Source organism: Marmota marmota, unplaced genomic scaffold (assembly GCF_001458135.2).
Source record: "Marmota marmota marmota unplaced genomic scaffold, marMar, whole genome shotgun sequence".
NCBI classification, from domain to species: Eukaryota; Metazoa; Chordata; class Mammalia; order Rodentia; family Sciuridae; genus Marmota; species Marmota marmota.
In genome coordinates this window covers 40372484-40393131 of record NW_025999900.1, presented here as the reverse complement: position 1 = coordinate 40393131, position 20648 = coordinate 40372484, and the positions used below count along the sequence as shown (strand labels likewise).

At 38.7% G+C, this 20648-nt stretch overlaps 1 protein-coding gene across 1 annotated transcript in view; it reads left to right on the top strand.

Moving 5' to 3' along the window:
* Zfyve1 (zinc finger FYVE-type containing 1) overlaps positions 1–20648 on the top strand; it is a 60787-nt gene that overhangs the window by 27803 nt on the left and 12336 nt on the right. The window contains exon 4 of the mRNA XM_015493579.2: positions 4114–4328. Coding sequence (XP_015349065.1) covers positions 4114–4328 — 215 coding nt within the window. The remainder of the gene's footprint in view (positions 1–4113; positions 4329–20648) is intronic.

Sequence of the window (20648 nt, the reverse complement as noted above, 5' to 3'; positions counted from 1 at the left end):
GTCGCTGACATCCTTCTGTAGTTACCTCTTCACTCTTCCACTTTGAGTGAGTGTACCCATGTCTGCTTGTGCCCATGAATGTGTGCCAGTGCACATAATAGACACATTCCCCCACTAGCCACATCCTCGCCTGCTCCACATCTGCCCCCCACCAGTACTGGGGATGGAACTTAGGGGTTCTTTACCACTGAACTATGTCCACATCCCTTTTTTGTGTTTTGAGACAGGGTATTGCTAAGCTGCTCAGGCTGGCCTTGAACTTGTAGTCCTCCTGCTTTAGCCTCCAGAGCTGCTGGCATTATAGACGTGTAATACTGTGCCCAGCCTACACTGCCTTTTCTGTGTTCACACCTTTGCATATACTACTCTGTCTACCTGGACTACTCTGCCCCAACTAGCCATTTGTCTCTCAGTTTCAACTCAATTTCTCTGTGGAGCCTTTCCTGACTACCCCTGTAATGTGGTCCCTCCTACTCCTCAGTTCTTTTACTCTTATCCCAGGGCATCTGTTATATCTGAAATCATTGTGTGTTTTCATTTGTCATTGGTCTTTTCCCATTATTAGAATGGAATCAGCATGAGGGCAAGGACATTGTCTGCTTTATTCACTGCTTGGTCTAAAGATCCTGGCTGAGTGTTTGACACACAGACATGTGCTGAATGAACAGAACTTTTGTGTGTTTGAAACATATCTTATGTAAAGGAGGGGATGGTGGAGCTACTTGGGGATTAGACCATGGGTAGCCATGGACTGAGTTCTCAAGTAAGACAGGAGCCCCTAGAGTTATATGATCAGATCTTATTTTCAAAAGCTCCCTTGGCATCCTACTGGAGGGTGAATTAGAGGGGCTTGTCTGGAGGTGTGCAGGCCAGTTAGGAGGTTTTCCTAGTACTTGGGTGAGAAGAGGTAGGGACTGGGACAGGGCAGTGGCAGCAGGAGGATACTAGACAGACTAGGGTTTAAAGGAGATTGATCTGATAAACCAAGTACTGGTTGATTGTGGTGGTCTCAGTGACTCAGGACTTGTTGGAAGATGAGAACTGAAATGTTCTACAAGTGGAAGAAGAGAGTCATTAGCAAGTACTATAAGGTAAGGAAAGGAGGTAAGATTGATGGCTTAAGATGCCTTCTGTGACTGATACTCTGTGCCATGTTGGATCTTTATAACTTTAAGGGGTAGTTTTAATTTCCAGTTCAGGATTTTGAAATAACAAGATTTTCAGAAGCTATTTATTTATTTGCTTTGACCATGTAGTATGCTATATGTTTTTAATATAAATGCTAACTAATTACATCTTGGTTACTGAGCTCAAGTCAGTTGGAACCCCATTTTACAGAACTCAGAGAGCTCTTAAATTATTTAATAAATGAGGTTCTAGCAAAATGGTATTCAAGTCAAGGTCTTTAACTCATAAGTCCAGATTTATTTCTGGAATACCATTGTAGCTTCTTTTTTTTTTTTTCCATTGTAGCTTCTTGAAACCTCAAGATAGAACCAGGGCAGCCAGATTTTATGCCAGTAAGAGGGGTCCCAGAGTTGTGAACAAACTGATGATTGGATTTTCTCTTTCTGAATAGCTGTCTTATAGAATTTCTGGTTTTCTGATTGATCTTATTACTTTTCTAGATGAAGGATTACTAGGTAGGAGGGTATTCAGAAAAGGAATTACAGGTTGAGTATCCCCTTATCCAAAATGCTTGCTGTATGCAAATACGTGGCCGTATAACCAATGTGATTCTGCAACCTGTACACTTGGAAAAATGAGAATTCATACCCCATGTGATTTAAATGTATGATATGTCAAGGTCATTGTATTGTCATGAGCAACTAATAAAAAAAAATGCTTGTGACCAAAAGTGTTTCAGATTTAGGAATTTGGAATATTTGCATAGAGTTTACTAGTGGAGTATCCCTAATCTAAAAATCTGAAGTTGGAAATGCTCTAACATCTAATGCTGAAAAACTTCAGAATTTGGAGCATGTCAGGTTTCAGATTTTCAGATTTGGGATGTTGAACCTGTACTTGGGTTTTTAAATGTGCAGTAGTGGTTACATGTTCAGGGACAGAGCTGATATTACGCGGAAGTGGTGGCTCCTGGGTGGCTTAAGGAGAAGCCTGTGACTGATGGGCTGTCCCCAGGGCCTTTTCTGCTACTCCCTTCAAAGGTAGCAGCCACTGGAAAAAATTCAAGATGAGGTGAGTGTAGGGAATGACTACAGAATTTTGGTTACTTTTCTTTACTGTCTATACCTTAAATTTGAGCTAATTAAGTTTTTTTTTTTTGGAGGGGGGTGTTAACCAAGGATTGAACTAGGGGTGCTTAACCACAGAGCTACATCCCTAGCCTTTTAAAATATTTTATTAGAGATGGCTCTGGCTGAATTGCTTAGGGCTTTTCCAAGTTGCTGAGATAAAGGTATGCACCACTGTACCTGGTGCTAATTAAGTTTTAATTGGAGTGATTTTGTTGTTTAAAAATATTACTTTAGTCCCACACTGCTTATTGAATTCACTTGAACCACAATCTTTGCCCACAGCTTCATCATATAAGACCAGAATTTTCCAAGTATAGAATTTTATTTTAATTTATTTATTTTTTGGTATTAGGGATTGAATTTAGGGGCCCTCATCCACTGGACCACATCCCCAGCCCTCTTTATTTATTTATTTATTTTTTTGAGACAGGCCTCCCTAAGTTGTTGAGGCTGGCTTTTAAATTGGAATCCTCCTGCCGCAGCCTCTTTAGAGCCACTGGGACAGTGGCATGCATCACCATGCCCAGCGCAAATATCGAATTTTGTTTTATTTATTTGAGAATAAGGAAAAAAAATTGTTCTGTTAGCAGAGGAGGAGAAGCACAGGGGACTCCTGTCCTAAAGGCTGTGATTCTTTCTCCCATTCAGCAGGAACAGGGGGCTTTTAAAGAGGTGATTCAAAGGTTACATTCCCTGTGTTCTTTATTGGAGTTGTAATTCACTTGCTAATTTGGGAGATAGTCATTTCTGAGATCTTCTGGTGCCTTCCCCAAGTCTAGATTACTTATTCCTGTGGCAGGTGTGTACAAGGACAGATAAATCTACCTAAAATGGGGAAGAAAGGTAATCCTGTTTCCCCTGAGATTAGGGAGGGGTAGAGATTAGGGAGGAGCAGGGAGAGAGGAAGAGAAAGAAACCTATCCTTCTCTGCAGTGGCAGAGAAGCAAGGTCTATATTCAAAGCATGAAGTATTAGTACTGGAATTCAGTGTTAATATGCCATCACTTATAACAGATAATATTATCTCAAATTAACTCAAGTTGTTTTATTAGCAGCAGTACCTCTGCAAAACATTAATAGGCAACAGTTATAAAGTTTACAAGGAAAATGCAAAATGACATTTGTGTAATAGCTATGAACCACAAAAAATGATTTTTATAATTTTAAACCTTTCAAAGTATAGAATTTTAAATACTTATTAGTAGATGACTGGTTAAATATCTCCATATGGGAGAGAATTTCATAACAAGGACAGATACAGTATATTATAAAGTAATAACATTCCAAGTATATCTGGTCAGAGGCAAAAAATGTCTCTAACATTGAACTCCAGTTACCTCTGGGGAATAGAGGAGAGCTGAGCCCAAAGATGTTCACTGTTATGCTTTGACGTGTAGAATTTTTTATTTACTCAATTTTTAAAAATTTTTACTTAGTTTTGTCTTTTCCCCAGTACTGGGGATTGAACTGAGGAAAGCTCTTTCACTGAGCAACACTCCTAGCCCTTTTTTATTTTTTATCATGCAACAGGGTCTTACTAGGTTGTCCAGGCTGGCCTCCAACTTGATAATCCTCCTTCTTCAGCCTCCTGAATAGCTGGAATTTTGGGCATTTGCCAACATCCCTGGCTAGATTTTTCTTTTTAGAAAGTTGCTAAGGCTGGCTTTGAACTTCTGATGCTCCTGCCTTAGCCTCCAAAGTAGTTGGGATTACAGATTTGCACCACTGTGCCTGGCTATTTCTTAGTTTTATAGTGTGCGTGTGTGGGTGTAGGTGTGTGTGCACCTAAGAACACAGATTCTGAGGATTGAACTCAGGGGATTCACTGCTCATATGTTCCTTTCTGCTTGTATAGATCACCTGTCAGAGGTGCCAGAGAAGCTCATCCAGGACCGGTTCCGGAAGCTGGGTCGCTTCCCTGAAGCTTTTAGCTCCATTCACTACAAGGGAACGAGGACTTACAATCCCCCCACAGACTTTTCTGGGCTTCGTCGTGCTTTGGAGCAGCAGCTAGAGAACAACACCACCCGTTCACCCCGACATCCTGGGGTCATCTTCAAAGCCCTGAAGGTCAGTTGGCTCTTGCCCAAGTGCTTCTCATGGGGTTCCAGTGTGCGGCGAGAACACTCAGTCCTCTAGCTGTCTTGGGTCAGGTAACCATAAGGCTGGGTGGAAAGAGAAGTTATAGAAAGTGGATTTATGTGAGTGGAGTTGCACCTGTCTCATGCCTTCATGAGAAATCATGAATCTCCTCCTGCTAGGCATATGGAGGAGTCTTGAGTCATAGTAAAAAAGTTGGTAGAGCCTCATTTTGGGGAAAAACTAAGCTTTTGAAGAGAGGAAAAAAAACATTATTTCTGGGTAGTTTGGTCCAGTCTTTGTGAGTGGATCTTGGGTTGAGGCTCATTTTGTACTGTATGCTTTTCTTTATATTAACTCAGTTTTTTTCTTACCTGTCCTGGTGTTATGCTCGAATTCGGGACCCCCAAAAGACCACCAGAGACCAAGATTGATGTAAGCAGCAAAGAGGTGTTTATTGCAAGCTAGCTCAGTCCTCCGCGCGCGCGCACAGCAACTGGTAATGCTGAGAGGCCCCGAGCCCAGGGTTTGCAGCAGTTTTATACAGTCTTTGGGGAAGGCAGGGACTTCACATGCATCATAGCATCTCTTAGCAAATCATCACACACCGCAGAAAAATCATAAAATAACTCTAAAACATGATTATCCCATTCACTGGCGAGAACAAGTTAGGTAAGGGTGATTGGTTAGTTCAAGAGAGGGATTCATTTGAAATGATTGATTTAGGCCACGTGGGGTGTACATGCTGAATTACATGGTTTCCCAACATGTTATCAACCACCATAAACTACTGGGAGGATCATCTGGCATCCAAGGTATTTTCCCTGTCTCATGCGATTGGTGGTTGCTAGGGGGTTGCTATGGGTCACCACCTAGCCTGACTGAGTCAGGGACACCTGGCACAGCAGATCTCTCCTGTTATTTGTAGATAAACAACTCAGCAGGGTGGGTATGCCTAGGAGTGCTCTGTGGGTCTTTCCAAGGACAAGGGTCACGCCCCCTTCCTTGGACAGGCTTTGCTCTGAGGTAGAGGCTGGTTTTTCACTGGTTTGTTTTCTGTTACAAACCAGTAACAAATCTGTAACAAAATAGCTGAGACTGGCTAACTGATAAAGAACAGAGGTGTACTTTCTCACAGTTCTGAGGCAGGGAAGTTCAAGAGCATTGTACTGGAATCTGGTCAGCATCTGGAGAGGGCCGTCTTGATGCAGTATAGCATGGTAGGGTATCACATGCTGAGACAGCAAGTGTTCCAGAGGAATCATGCTTTTATTACAAAGCCACTCCCTTGATAACACATTAATCCATGAATGAGCTAATCTATTCATTACCCCTCAGGAGATCTCATCTCAGATAAAATTAACATATGAATGTGGGCATTAAGTTTCTAACACAAGAAATTTGGGGACTATATTCAAGCCACAACATCATTTCAATCAATTTAGTCAAGAAAGAAACTTTTGGTTATCATTATAAAAGGAAAACTTGTATTACTGTTAAAAAATTATCAAGACAAAATCAAAACCAGTTGCATGACAACAATAACATTGCTTATTACATATTTAAGTTCAGGGCACTGTGTATGGAGTAATTAATTTAATCCTTACACCAATTCCATGAGTTAAATGCTATTTATCCTCATTTTGAAGGCAGGGAAGTGGCACAGAGCAATGAAGTAATTGGTTACATTTACCAAGTGACAGCAGTTTACTTTAAATCCCCTTCTTGTAACCACAAAGGTTATATAGCTTCTCAGCAAATAAAATAACATTATTTCCTAGCAAGTGACCATTGCCCAATGGAAGGATCTGAGACTGGGACCCAGCTTTTCTTTACTTAAATGGGAGATGAGCAGGTAGGGAGACGATGGATAAACTATAATCTATGTGAGACGTTCTCTTTAATAGATTCTGAAAATTGAAAAAGAATTGGAAAGGGATAATTTTTGCTGTGGAATTTGATGTTAAACAATGTATCATCTATCATCATGTCCTATATCACCTAAAATTCATTACATATGAAGTAAAGTTCACATTTCGGTAAACCCATCTCTAAGCATTATGTCTTTTGTCCTTAAAACAGTCTAATTGTTTTTCTTGTGTATCCCAGTGGTAGAATCAATGTTTTATTTTGAGGTAAAATAAAATCCCATTGTAAAGCACCTTGCTTTCTACAGTCTGTAGCACCTCCTGATGGAGGGTGCTTGCTTCTTCATAACACAGAGCCTGCCACCTCCTCCAAGCCTACCTGGATGGGCTTCTGGCCCTTCATCCATGCTAGTTGCTACATAATCCATCAGAGGCTCTCATGGATTAATCTGTTGCCCTTTCTTTTTCAAATAGCATGTTAGACCTCTCAGATACCCTGGTAGGAGATCACTGTATTGAATATTATCACCTTGCTTCTCCAGTGGTGTTGCTATTCCTGTATTGTCACTGTCATCAGTAGGCAAGAAATACCTAAAATAGTGGCAGTGAAAGTATAGAGTAGGTTAGCTGGTAACTCACTTGGGGTATTGCTAAGTAAGCACTTGGACCACACTGAGCTGCACCTTCAGCCAACTTTATGGTTGAGTTGGGAGCATTAGATTATTGAAAATTGTCATGTACAAATTGGTTAGGATGCATATATGGAAATGACACTCTGAAACCCATTAATCTGTTAGGTTAATAATCATAATGTATGTATATACAGAATATGATTATTAACATAACAGATTAATATATAGAATATCATATGCATAATATGATAGATAAAAATATATGTGTATATAAACACACACACATTTTTTGTGGTACTGGGGTTTGAACAACATGCTAGGCAAGTGCTTTACCACTGAACTACATCCCTTGCTCTTTTATTTATTGATTGATTTTTGTATTTATATATGAGAGTGGAGTGCATTACAATTCATATTACACATATAGAGCACAAATTTTTCATATCTCTGGTTGTATACAAAGTATATTCACACCAATTCGTGTCTTCATACATGTACTTTGGATAATGATGTCCATCACATTCCACAATCATTTCTAACCCCCTGCCCCTCCCTTCCCCTTCCATCCCTCTGCCCTATCTATAGAGTTTTTCTATTCCTCCCATGCTCCCCCTCCTTCCCAGACTATGAATCAGCCTCCTTATATCAGAAAACATTCGGCATTTGGATTTTTGGGATTGGCTAACTTCACTTAGCATTATCTTCTCTAACTCCATCCATTTACCTGCAAATGCCATGATTTTATTCTCTTTTATTGCTGAGTAATATTCCATTGTGTATATATGCCACTTTTTTTTATCCATTCATCTACTGAAGGGCATCTTGGTTGGTTCCACAGTTTAGTTATTGTGAATTGTACTGCTATAAACATTGATGTGGCTGTGTCCCTATAGTATGCTGATTTTAAGTCCTTTAGGTAGACTGAGGAGAGGGATAGCTGGCAATGGTGGTTCCCTATTTTCCAGGGAATCTCCATACTTCTTTCCATATTGGCTGCACCAGTTTGCAGTCCCACCAGCAGTATATGAGTGTGCCTTTTCCCCCACATTCTCGCCAGTGCTTTTTGTTGTTTGTCTTCATACTAGCTGCCATTCTGACTGGAGTGAGATGCCCTTGCTCTTTTTAAATTTAATTTTTAGACAAGGTTCCACTAAGTTGCTCAGGCTGGCTTCCATCTTGTGATCCTATTCCCACAGCCACCTGATAGCTGGGATGATGGTCATGTGCTACTGTGCATGACCAGAACACATTTTTTTAAAACTATTTTTTTAGTTGTTGATAGACCTTTATTTTATTCATTTATTTGCTGAGAATCGAACCCAGTGCCTCACACATGTCAGGTAAGCGCTCTACCACTGAGCCACAATCCCAGCCCCAGAACATATATATATATATATTTTTTTTAAATATTTATTTTTTAACTTTAGGTGGACACAGCATCTGTATTTTTTTTTATTTTTATGTGGTGCTGAGGATTGAACCCAGTGCTTTATACGTCCTAGGTGAGCACTCTACCAGCTCCCAGAACATTTTTTTTTTTTTAATTTTTTTAGTTGTGATAGGCCTTTATTTTTATACGTGGTACTGAGAATCGAACCCAGTGCCTCACACATGCCAGGCAAGTGTGCTACCGCTGAGCCACAGTCTCCCAGCCCCCAGAACATATTTTTTATTTTTGTTTTTTAGTTGTAGGTGGACACAATACTTTTATTTATTTGTTTATTTTTAATGTGGTGCCAGAGTTCGAACCTGGTGCCTCATGCATGCTAGCCAAGCACTCTACCACTGAGCCACAATCCTGGCCCCCCCAGAACATATTTAAACATGTTAAAATGTTAACAGTGGCTGCCCTTAGGGGAGAAATCAAGGTGGCCTTTGTTTTTACTGTTATCCTCCCTTCTGTCCACATTTTTTATACTTAGCACGTATTAGGTAAGCCAGAAGGATATGAATTTAGACAAATGTAATAGAAAAAATTGACCATTGAAGAAACTGCCATAAAACCAGAATTCTTTTTTCTATAATGATGTCCATTACTTTTTTTAAAAATATTTTTTAGTTGGTTATGGACTTTTATTTTATTTATTTTATGTGGTGCTGAGAATTGAACCCAGTGCCTCACATATGCTAGGCAAGTACTTTTCTACTGAGCTAAACCCTAGCCCCCATGACTTTTATTTTTTATTTATTTATTTATTTTTAAATTTATTTTTCAGTATTCGGTGGGCACAACATCTTTATTTTATTTTATGTGTTGCTGAGGATTGAACCCAGGGCCCCGCGCATGCCAGGGGAGCGCGTTACCACTTGAGCCACATCTCCAGCCCCTGCCCCATGACTTTTAAATATGTATGTGTGTGTATATATATATATATATATTTTTTTTTTCTTTTCCAATCATTTATTTATTTATTATTTTTGGGGGGGGGGGTACCAGGAATTGAACCCAGGGGCACTTAAGCACTGAGCCACATCCCCAACCCTTTTAAAAAATATTTTACTTAGAGACAGGGTCTTGCTGAATTGCTTAAGGCCTCACTAAGTTTCTGAGGCTGGCTTTGAACTTGCTATCCTGCCTCAGCCTCCTGAGCTGTAGGGATTACAGATGTGCACCACCATGCCTGGCTGGTTGTATATATTATTTTAACAGTGAAAATCTTTTGCATTCCTGTCATTTTCTAAAGTTGGAATATGTATTTTTGGTATCTATTTCTATTTTGTCTGTTTACAGCATTTTCAAGAATTTTACTTCAAGCTAATCTCTGATCTTAAATATATACTTGTTTAATTCACCATTCTTTGTAATGACTTTATCAGCTTGATTCCCTGAGAATACTGCTTCCTTTTTGCAGTTGACTTTGTGCACATTTTGTATACACATGACTACAGGCTCAGGGCAGAGGACAGGAAGGGGCTGGCCTTTAGGGCAGTGCTAGGGATGGAGGTTTTGGAGAGAGGGCAGCAGCAGGGGGAATGTTGACAGGAGGATTAGAACTAGGAATGAAGATGCCAGTTGGTCGGAGTACAGACAAGAAGGGATAAGGAAGGGTTAGGGAAAAGGAGATTGGTTCCTTTAGTATACACTGATTTGCTTGACCTGTTGAACATAAAAGGTTTACAGAGGGGCACAGTGTAAACAATTAGTCAGGGTAAACAGTACATTGGAGTTCCTTATACAATCTGGAACTTTTCTACAAGTTTGAAATTGTATCAAAATGAACATGTCTCTCACACTTACACAGATTTGTGGCTTTTGCCTAGTAGTTAAAAGCTTAGGCTCTGGAATTAGATTGACTTGTGTTGGAATCCTAGCTCTACCACTTACCAGTTGCTTGGTCTTGGGAAATTAGTTTATTTTTCAACAAATAAATGAATGCATTCATATGCCAGGTAGAGTTTGAAATGCTGAAAATAACAGTGGCTAAAAAAAATAAAAAAAAATAAAAAAGGCTTTTTGTAACCTTTTCCTTTATCTTAAAAAAAACCTAACAAGTTGAGGTGGGAATTAAATGAGAACTTGCTTAAGAAACAGATTTTTTTGGCATATAACACATGTTCAGTGGATGTTAGCTATTGTGAATAATATGTATATGAAAATTATATATTTTTTAAAAATATTTATTTTTTAGTTTTAGGTGGATACAATATCTGTATTTTATTTTTATATGGTGCTGAGAATCGAACCCAGTGCCTCACGCGTGCTAGGCAAGTGCTCTACCACTTGAGCCACAACCCCAGCCCTGAAAATTATATTTGAATAACTCATGACATACCATCTTCTAATTAGAATTTGAGATTAAAGTGTACTTATATGTAGTTGCTCAATGGGGGGAGAATTACATTTAAGTAATGAAAACATTCTCAAAAGAGGCAGAGTTCTCTAAATGAGCCCATTTTAATGCTTAAATAAGACTATCAAGGATACTGAGTGCTGAAAGCAATAATTGGTGTTCAGGGATTTTCTCCTCAGAAGTCTTGGGTGTCTTACCCCAGGCCAGTTTGTTAGGGACTTTTGAGAAGGATGTATTCTTAACGAGGTGATATATGATTCATGAAGCTCTCTGTGATAAAAATGAGCTAGGACAGCTGGAATTGTGATCATTCTTAGTAACTCTTGTCCTCATATCTGGACCTGATTTTTCTTGCTCTCTGAGGTAGGGGCTGCGCTGTACTGAGATGTGGGACCTTCTCCTGTCTTTGGGAAGGAGTGATCCATTTAGGTTGTGGTTTGGGTTCTCCCTGGGGAATTGTGCAGTGCTTGTAACTTATCTGCATCCTTGAAAAGATTGTTTTTTCTTTTTGTCTTGTTTCTAACCTCCTTAAAGTTTGGAGTGATTAATCCTCTGATGATCACCAATAGAAAGCTACCTTTAAGGTCTCTTTAGGCAAATGGACCAAATAGTGTTTTATTGCTATTAAAATTGACTCTTGGGCTGGGGATGTGGCTCAAGCAGTAGTGCACTCGCCTGGCATGTGTGCGGCCCGGGTTCAACCCTCAGCACCACATACAAACAAAGATGTTGTGTCCACCGAAAACTAAAAAATAAATATTAAAAAATTCTCTCTCTCTCTCTCTAAAAAAAAAAAAAAATTGACTCTTAACTGACATCTGTGTAGTTCATAGCAGTGTATAATGTAGTGGATGTCTGCTCTTCACTAATTTTTTATTTTGTTTTATGCTGGCGTGTTTATTTTTGGAAGTAGCCATTCATCCTTTTGGAGATAAGAGAGTGGGGGTGGGCATAAATGGAAAATTATCAATGCCAGAGTAACTTACTTGGCTTCCTGTTTCTCTTAATTTTCCTCCCCTTATATTCTTCACTTCTTCCAGATTTCATTAACTCACTGTATAAACACTTCGAGAGGGCTAGGATGTGTTTTAATGTGATTTATACAATTTTTTGGGTTGGGGATATAGGTCAGTGGTAAGGTGCTTGCCTAACACATGTGAGGCCTTGGGTACCCAGCTCCACACAACACACACCACACACAAATACTATATGATTTTTTTGCTACTTATTTTAAAAATCAGAATTTGGTCATGCTGTATGGATGTGCAGTTATATGCCATGTTTTTTTTAATGGAACGTTGAAATCTAGTATTATTTCTATGTCATTAAATATTCTGTGAAAACATGACATGACTTTTTTTTTTAATAGATGCACATAATACCTTTATTTTTTTTTTATGTGGTTCCGAGGGTCAAACCCAGTGCCTCACGTACAATTATGTCCTTTTATTAATAGTGGTTTCTTTTTTTTTTCCAGCTATATTTTCCATGTATAAAAGGTATTTTTCCACATGCTGCTTGTTTCCTTAGGATGATTGACTACTTCTACTATTTCTGACCAGCCTTTATGGAGTGCTTTCTCTATGCAGTGTACCGTAGGCCACTGTACTTCATATATATTATTAATTCCTTTTCTCCTTCTAATATCTGAGATAGGGAAACTGAGGTACAGGTTAATTGGTTTCCATGAGATAACTCGTCAAGTAAGTGGTGAAAAATTTGAACTGGATAATATGGCTCCCAAGAACTTTAATAATTAAAAAAAAAAAATTTGGTACTGGGGATTGAACCCAGGGGCACTTAACCACTGAGCCACATCCCCAGTCCTTTTTATTTTCAGATGTTGTCTTTCTAAGTTGCTTAGGGCCTTGTCAAGTTGCTGAGGCTGACTTTGAACTTGTGATCATTTTACCTCAGCCTCCTGAGTCACTGGCATTCCAGGTGTGTGCCACCATGCCTGGCCACAAGAACTTTTGAGCCTATGGTGTAATCTTTCTCAGTTGTTAGTCCGCTTCTAAGGCCAGAGAGTGTGTGTGTTTTTGTGTGTGTGTGTGTGTGTGTGTGTGTGTGTGCGCGCGCGCGCGCGCAGGAACGCACACATGCTGGGAATTGAACCTAATGCATGGCACGTGCCAGGCAAGTTCTCTGCCAGTGAGCTACTTATCCCATCAAAGATGTGACCATTTAAAAAAGTTCTTGAAGTATTGGGGCTGTAGCTCAGTGATAAAGCGCTTGCCTCACATGTGTGAGGCACTGAGTTCCATCCTCAGCACCACATACAAATAAATAAAGATATTATGTGTCTATCTACAACTAAAAAAAATTTTTTTTAAAGTTCTTGAGCCAGGCATGATAGTGCCTGCCTATAATCCCAGTGGCTCAGGAGGCTGAGGCAGTAGGATTGCAGGTTCGAAGCCAGCCTCAGCAATTTAGTGAGACCCTGTCTCAAAACAAAAAAATAAAAAGGGCTGGGATGTGGCTAAGCACCCTTGGATTCAATTCTTGGTATCAAAAAAGGTTCTTGGTATACATTGCTACTGCTTTTAGTAGGGGCATTCCTGTAAGTTGTATTTTGAGTGTTTGATTACTTTAATTAAAAAAAAAGACATTCTGTTAAAAATCATAAAAGCAGCTGGATGCTGAGGCAAGGAGAATTACAAGGTTTTTTTTTTGTTTGTTTGTTTTAATTGTTGATGGACCTTTATTTTATTTATTTACTTATATGTGGTGCTGAGAATCAAACCCAGTGCCTCACACATGCTAGGCAAGTGCTGTACCACTGAGCCACAACCCTAGTCTGAGAATCACAAGTTTTAAGTCCAGCTTGGGCAACTCGGTGAGACCTGTTTTAAAATAAAATAAAAAATGGGCTGAGGGTGTAGCTCAGTGGTAGAGTGTCCTTGGGTTCAATCCTTAGGGGGAAAAATCATAAAAATAGTGTGTACTTGTGATAAATAATTCAAGTTGCACAGAAAAGTGAGGCATGAGTTAAGTCTTCTTCCCATTCCTTCCCCACCTACCCACCCTCACTCTGTGGAAATAAACATTGCTTTTACTTTTCAGTATATGTTTAGAAGTTTTCAATGCTACATAGTGCATAAGTATATGTATGTAATGCATAATTTTTTCTTCTTAAATAAATGGGACTATAGAAAAGTTAGATCCTTTTCTTGTTCCAATGTCCTGTTTTCTCTCTGCAGATAACCAGTATTAGTAATTTATTGTACATGCTTCTAGAAAATTTCAGTGTAATGTAAGTGCACAAATAGTATAATTTAATTCCTTTGTTAATGCTATCTTTAAACTACTCATACTTAGGTCTAGGAAATAAACAACTCATTCAACTTCTCTATTACACGCTCACAACAAAGATTATTTCTGATACTAGATGGTGGTTGTTCTCACATACTAAGCAAGCTATCCATTCTGGAGCAGATGCCAGTTGGATTTATTATAATCCAGTTAATTTTGAACACTGTCTACCTGGAAATAGTGTCAAGATCCCATCTGATTTTAGAGCTCAGTCTCTAAGACTGCTCCCCTGACTTTATTTTTTTTAATTTTTTTGGTACCGGGATTTGAACTCGCGGGCACTTGACCATGGAGCCACGTCCCCAGCCCTATTTTGTAGTTGCTTAGCACCTCGTTGTTGAGGCTGGCTTTGAACTGGCCATCCTCCTGCCTCACTTTCCCGAGCTGCTGGTATTAGAGGTGTTCTCCACCATGCTGGATAGAAATGATGAAGTGCATAGTACAAGTGGGAAAAGGGGCATGGAGCTTCCACACCATCTCTGCCTAAGCTACCCTCTAGGATGTCTAGAGACATCCACATATTCAACCATCCCAAAGCTCTCCCAACTGTGTCCTTTCGGGTCTGATTTAAACATGGGCAACTGTTGAAATATAATTGGACAAAAAGGGTATGATCTAATGCTGATAGTCTAAGTGGGAAAACCCAGCAAGGCCTGTCTGTTCAGATTCTTGCCCTCTCTTGGCAGCATTCCTTTCTCCTGGGAATGGGGCAGGATTCCTCTGGAATGAAGAGGATCTTATGACCTGCTCTCAGATAAGGATAGATCAGAGGATTTGTAGGATGAAGAGAGATAGGCAAGGAAAGATTAGAGGTTCACCTTGGGGAAGAAAAATTGGAGTTTCTATAACGTTCTTGAGGAGGGAGTTATGAGCCAGGAACTGTGGTTGGAAACCAAAAAAATTATCAATATCATAAATCTTAAGTTTGGTTTTTAAATATTTTTAAAAAATTTTTATGCTGGGGATTGAACCCAAGATCTTGCACATGCTAGGCACTGTGCCACTAGCTGTAACCCCGCTCTGGTTATCTTTTTATATAACACATAATGTATGCCTCATTCTTTTTAAAGCCATTAGTAGACTTTAAAAAATTATTAGCTTTATCTTATTTATGAGGATTGCGTGTGATTGATACAGCATTATTGGATTCAAAAGGGGTCCAGGGACTACTTTTCATGTTCATTATTGAACAGAAAATGTGGAATTAAAAATGTAATTGATAAGAAAGAATGGAAAGTTTGGAGTGTGTGTGTGTGTGTGTTTGTGTTTGTGTGTATTTGAGAGAGGGAGAGATCTGCAGCCACTGTTTGCCTGAGAATGGTTTCCCTGTAGTCTCCAGGGCCCAGTACCACTTTTTCTAGATGGGCTATTTCCTTCTCCTCTGCTCGGGATCCACAGTCAAGATACCTACAAAACATAACCTTCACTGAGCAGGTTAATCTGTTTATTTTTTTAAAATTTTTTAAATTTATCTTATTTATTTTTTAAATGTCACAGTGAATATTGACATCTAGAATTTTGTATTACCAAATACTTAGGCTACATATTATATTTCCTTGAAGTACATCACTGAACCACAGATGGATTTTACCACACATTGTTGTACACTATGAACTTATAGAAATAAGTAGATACCTTATAGTAATATGAATAAATAAATGTGTGTAAGTAACACAAAACCTTTATTAAGAAAAATAAAATGAAACAAAACCAAACAAACAAACTTGAAACTTAGAGAAAGTGTGCAGTGCTTTGCAGAAATAGAAATATGATATTCTTTCAAAAAAAAAAAATCATTGGGACAAGGAGTTATTTTTTGGGAAAACTATATTATATGCTTTCTTAATAGCAGAAAAAATCATTTTCAGAAGTATTATATACTTCAATATAAAAATAAAATATAGCTGTGGATGGTATTATACATATAATCTCAATGACTTGGGAGGTAGAGGCTGAAGAACCAAAAGTTCAAAGAAAGCCTCATCAACATAGGAAGGCCATGACCACCATGAGGAAGTTTCTGTCTCAAAATAAAATAATGAGTGGCCTGAGTATATGGCTGTGGCTTAAGGGTATACCACCCCTAAATTCAATAACCCATATATATATATATCTGTCAAAAGTTACTATAACAAGGGATTTATGCTAGGTGTGCTGGCACATGCCTGCAATCCCAAAACTCTGAAGACTGAGGCAGGAGGATTGTGAGTTCAATGCCAGCCACCACAAAAAGAGTCACTAAACTCAGTGAGACCCTGTCACTAAATAATATATAAAATAATCCTGGAAATGTGATTCATTTGTCAGTTAACCCTGTATTCAGTCCCCAGCATGAATAAAAGGGATTTATACTGAAAATGTCATAGTACTTGCCTCTAATGCCAACTATTTGGAAGACTAAAGCAGAAAGGTTAAAATTTTAAGGTCAGCTTGGGTCACTTTCCAACAACATGTTTCTATATAAGGTTTTAAAAAAATGCCTGGGAATGTTGATGAGTGAAATGGCAACTTTGTTTTAAATCTCAAGAATCACAAAATAGAGCAGTTATTTATTTTCAAAAAGTTACACAAATATGTTAAAAATTTATAAATTGGGCAACATTAAAAAATAATTTTTTTTTTCATTAAGCGGTACAAAGATGAGCTAGGGTTCTGGATCAGTAGCAGATCACTCACCTGGCACATGTGAAGCCCTTGGTTCCATCCTCAGCACCACATATCAATAAATAAATAACATAAGGGTATTATGTCCAGCCACAACTAAAATAATAAAATAATTTTAAGAAAAGGTATAAAGAGAAGTGACAAAGTGGGAGAACTAATGACCTCACATAAAGTTAAGAATATTTAATAAAAAAGGAAATGACACTTTTGGTAGGAGAAATGTTCAAAAATTAAAACCTGTTAACATCTTAACAAATTAGAAAAATCCAAACTAACATCTGTTGCCAAAAAAATTACACAGTATTGATGAGGACAATAAACAAATTCTCTTGAATTAGAGAAAGAATGTAAATTGCTATTATCTTTTGTGTAAAGTGTTTATTTAATATATATGATACTCCTCAAACAGTAGAAAAGCCTATATAAAATACTGGGCTTTTGAACCCTGATAATATATAGTTACATGATAGCATAAGGCTACAGCTATGTTAGTCCATGCAGTTGAAACCAGAAAAATAGGTGCAAAGAGGAAGTACATTCAAAATGAAATAAATACAATAGTTTGAAAAAATTGCTTTCTTGAAATCAGTCATATTTTTAGTTTCATTGAAGTGGCGCCTGCTTTCTCCATAGAAGTTTTAACTGGGCTTCTCCAGAAATCTTCACCATGGCTGATTTTTGGACTGTTACCAAATAGTCTCTACAAAAGAGTTCAATGTAGATAACTTCCAATTTTCATGTTGCCCTGTTTTAACTGGCCACTGGCTGGGAAGAAATCAGCACTCCAGGTACTGGACACCCACTTACTAGTTTCTCACAAACATGTATCCAGTAGAGTAGTTTGTAAAAAATGTGTAAATAAGGCCTCTTAGCGCCTAGCTGGGGCTTCACACAGATGTTTACATTTCTAAGATAAAAGAAGTTACCAATTGGGCTCCCTGGTAATAGCTGGCAGGGGGAGGAAAGAAAGGGGAGAAGAATCTCTCCTCAGGTGCTATCCATGAAGGGTAAACTTGCCCAGAACAGTGAAAGAAAAAAAAAAAAACTGCTTTTATGTGAACTTCTGCAGACTGTGAGTTTCTGAGCACATCCAATTATATGCTGAGTATAAAACTTTGAAACTACCCAAACTTGGGGCTCAGGGGATTGATTGATTATAGCAAAAGCTATGCCCTCTGAACCTGGCTGCAGCCAAATAAAAGTGTTTCCTGCTATCTTCTATGACTTGCTTCATTTGTCCCATTTCCTGGCTTTCAGGATGCTTCGTGTTCCCCATGTAGTTTTTTTTCAGCTCCAGTGTAGCACAGAAACCTGGAAGCATAAAAATGGATTCAATGAATGGCAGGCTCCAGAAACAAAAGGGGTTAATCTGTTTAAAGGAAAGATGCTCAAGTCCCAGTTGTATAGGGGAATTAATATTGAATAAACTGTGGTTGTCAGTACTTATAGTTCTGAATAACTGGGAAAACTTTTAAAATTGAGTTCCTATAGGTTTCATGTAATATCTTCTTTAGTCTCTGATCACTGAAAGTAGAAATACTGACTTTCCAATTCCTTCAGATCAGGAAACATCTATTAAGTATTTATAAAATTGTGATGTTTGTTGCAGGTGGCATCATAGAGAAGAAATGTCATTTTGAATTAGGAATTTGACTGCTATCCCTTGATAACTGGAGCTAACCTTTATAGGTACAATAGAAAGAGGCATACTGTTGCCAGGGCAACTGAAGTTCAAGATCATCTGGTCTCCAGGCAACCTTTTCTAGACTTGCCTCAAATATTTTCCCAGGCACTCTAAGGAGAGGCCCTTCCCTGCTTTCCCCTTCCAGCTTTGGGACCTCAGGGAGAGCCCAAGAAACACCATGGAATGATGTGAGATTTGGACTTTTTTTTTTTTCTGTGGTCCTGGGAATTGAATCCAGGGTCTCATGTATGCACTCCACCACTGAGGTATATCCCCACCCCTAAGTTTGGCATTGAACTGGCAAAATATATGGATCAAGTGTTAGGTACCTACTTTAAATTGAAAAGAAAAATCAGATTATAGAAAAATGTGGGCAGGGGCCTAGGGTTGTGGCTCAGCAGTACAGCACTCGTCTCCCACGCGCGGGACACTGGGTTCGATCCTCGGCACCGCATGAAAAAATAAATGAGTGAAATAAAGGTATTGTGTCCAACTACAACTATAAATTAAAAATATTAATAAAAAATAAAAATAAAAATGTGGGCAGTTTCTCCCTATCCTTGTGTCTGAAACTCTGACATCAAATTTCAGCAGTTACTATTATATTCTCAGTGCTTTTAATTCTTGTAAGGCTTTCTGAAGCTTACTAAAGCTGGATTCATTATTATCAGTGTGTGACTTGTAAAAGAAGTGACATACTTGTGCTCTTACCCAGTATGTGAGAGGGTAGGTGACCAGTGTCTGAAGGATAAGGCTGCTTTGTCTAAGAGCTTTTCTCTTTCCAACGTCATAAGGGATTACTGTTGCCTTGGGCAACATAAAGCAACAGTTACTAGGGCAGAGAATGATGGTAGTTCTAAGGGCATAAGTACCATGGGAAATTCTGCTGTGGATTGTTTCATGCCAAGCCTTGAGATACTTAAAAATGTACTGGGTGTGGTGATGTGTACTTGTAATCCCAGCTACTTGAAAGGCTGAGACCTTGGCAATTTAGTGAGACCTTGTCTCTCAAAAAAATAAAAAGAGCAGGAGATGTGACTCAGAGTGCCTCTAGGTTTAGTCCCCAGTATCACTAAATAAATAAAATTGAATTAAGATAAAAAATAAAAAAGGGCTGGGTTGTTGCTTAGTGGCAGAGCACTTGCCTAGCATGCTTGAAGCCCTGGGTGGAATCACCAGTTTTGGGGATGGCTAGTTAGGGAGTAGTTAGCCTTAAACTTAGAAGGGTCTATGGGAATGGGATGAAGCCTGGGACCAGGAAGGAAGAACAGTAGTTGGTTTGCAAGTGGGGCTTGGTGCCAGGCCACTTCATTCTAAAGGTCCGAATTGAGTGTCTGTGGAGACCAAACTAGGATTTGGAGGAGGGTACAAAAGTAGGGAACTTCTTTAATAGCATTTATGATCTATTTTGGAGGTAAAAATACATGTAATAGACCCATACCTTGCACTACTGTCTATATCTAGTTTGGGAGTGGAGTACCAAGGGGCTTCAGAAAGGGCAGAGGAATATTGTTTTCAGTGGTTGGGAAGGGTTTATTGGAAGAGGTAGGATCAAAATAATTCCTAAAGGATGGGTCTCATTTACAAGTAGGAGAGAAGAGAACCATGTGTGGAAGAAGGTGAAGCCCTGCTTCTCATTTATTCTCATTATTCATTAATTTATTCATGTTCTCTTAAAATCTTTACTTTTACTAAGGTATTCCTCACAAAATTATACCCAAGGAGGATATGACTTAATATTCATTATTATTTGTGAGACCATTTTTTCTTAATCTCAATCAAGGATTGCAACTTGGTCAGCTATCACTAGCAGATGGTGTTTAATGGGCCTGCCCGTTTTTCTTTGTGAATCCTGAATTTAAATGCCCTTGGGTGAGTCATGGGCCACTACTCTTGTGAAGACAAGACCTGACTGGACTCAGCATTGATAGCATGTGCCTCTGTTAGCACTGAAGTTTGCAACTCTTGGTATTAAGACTTCATTGAAAATAGAAAAAGGAAACTTTTTTATTTTTTGTAGTACTCAGAGCACTCTACTACTGAGCTACCTCCTCAGCCCTTTTTTTTTTGAGATAGGGTCTTGCTAAGTTGCTAAGGATGGTCTTGAACTTACAGTCTTCCTGCCTCAGCTTCGCAAGTCACTGGGATTGCAGGTGTGTTTCACTATAGCCAGCTGAAAAGGAATCTTAAATAAGTTCTCATTAAGTGGGAATTCTTCTGAGCTTGAGTTTAATATCTAATCTTCACCTTTCCCAAATTTCATCTTAAAATTTCTTCTGCCCCTTTTTAAAAATATATATATATATTTTTTAAGTTGTAGTTGGACACAATACCTTTATTTTATTTATTAATTTTTTTAT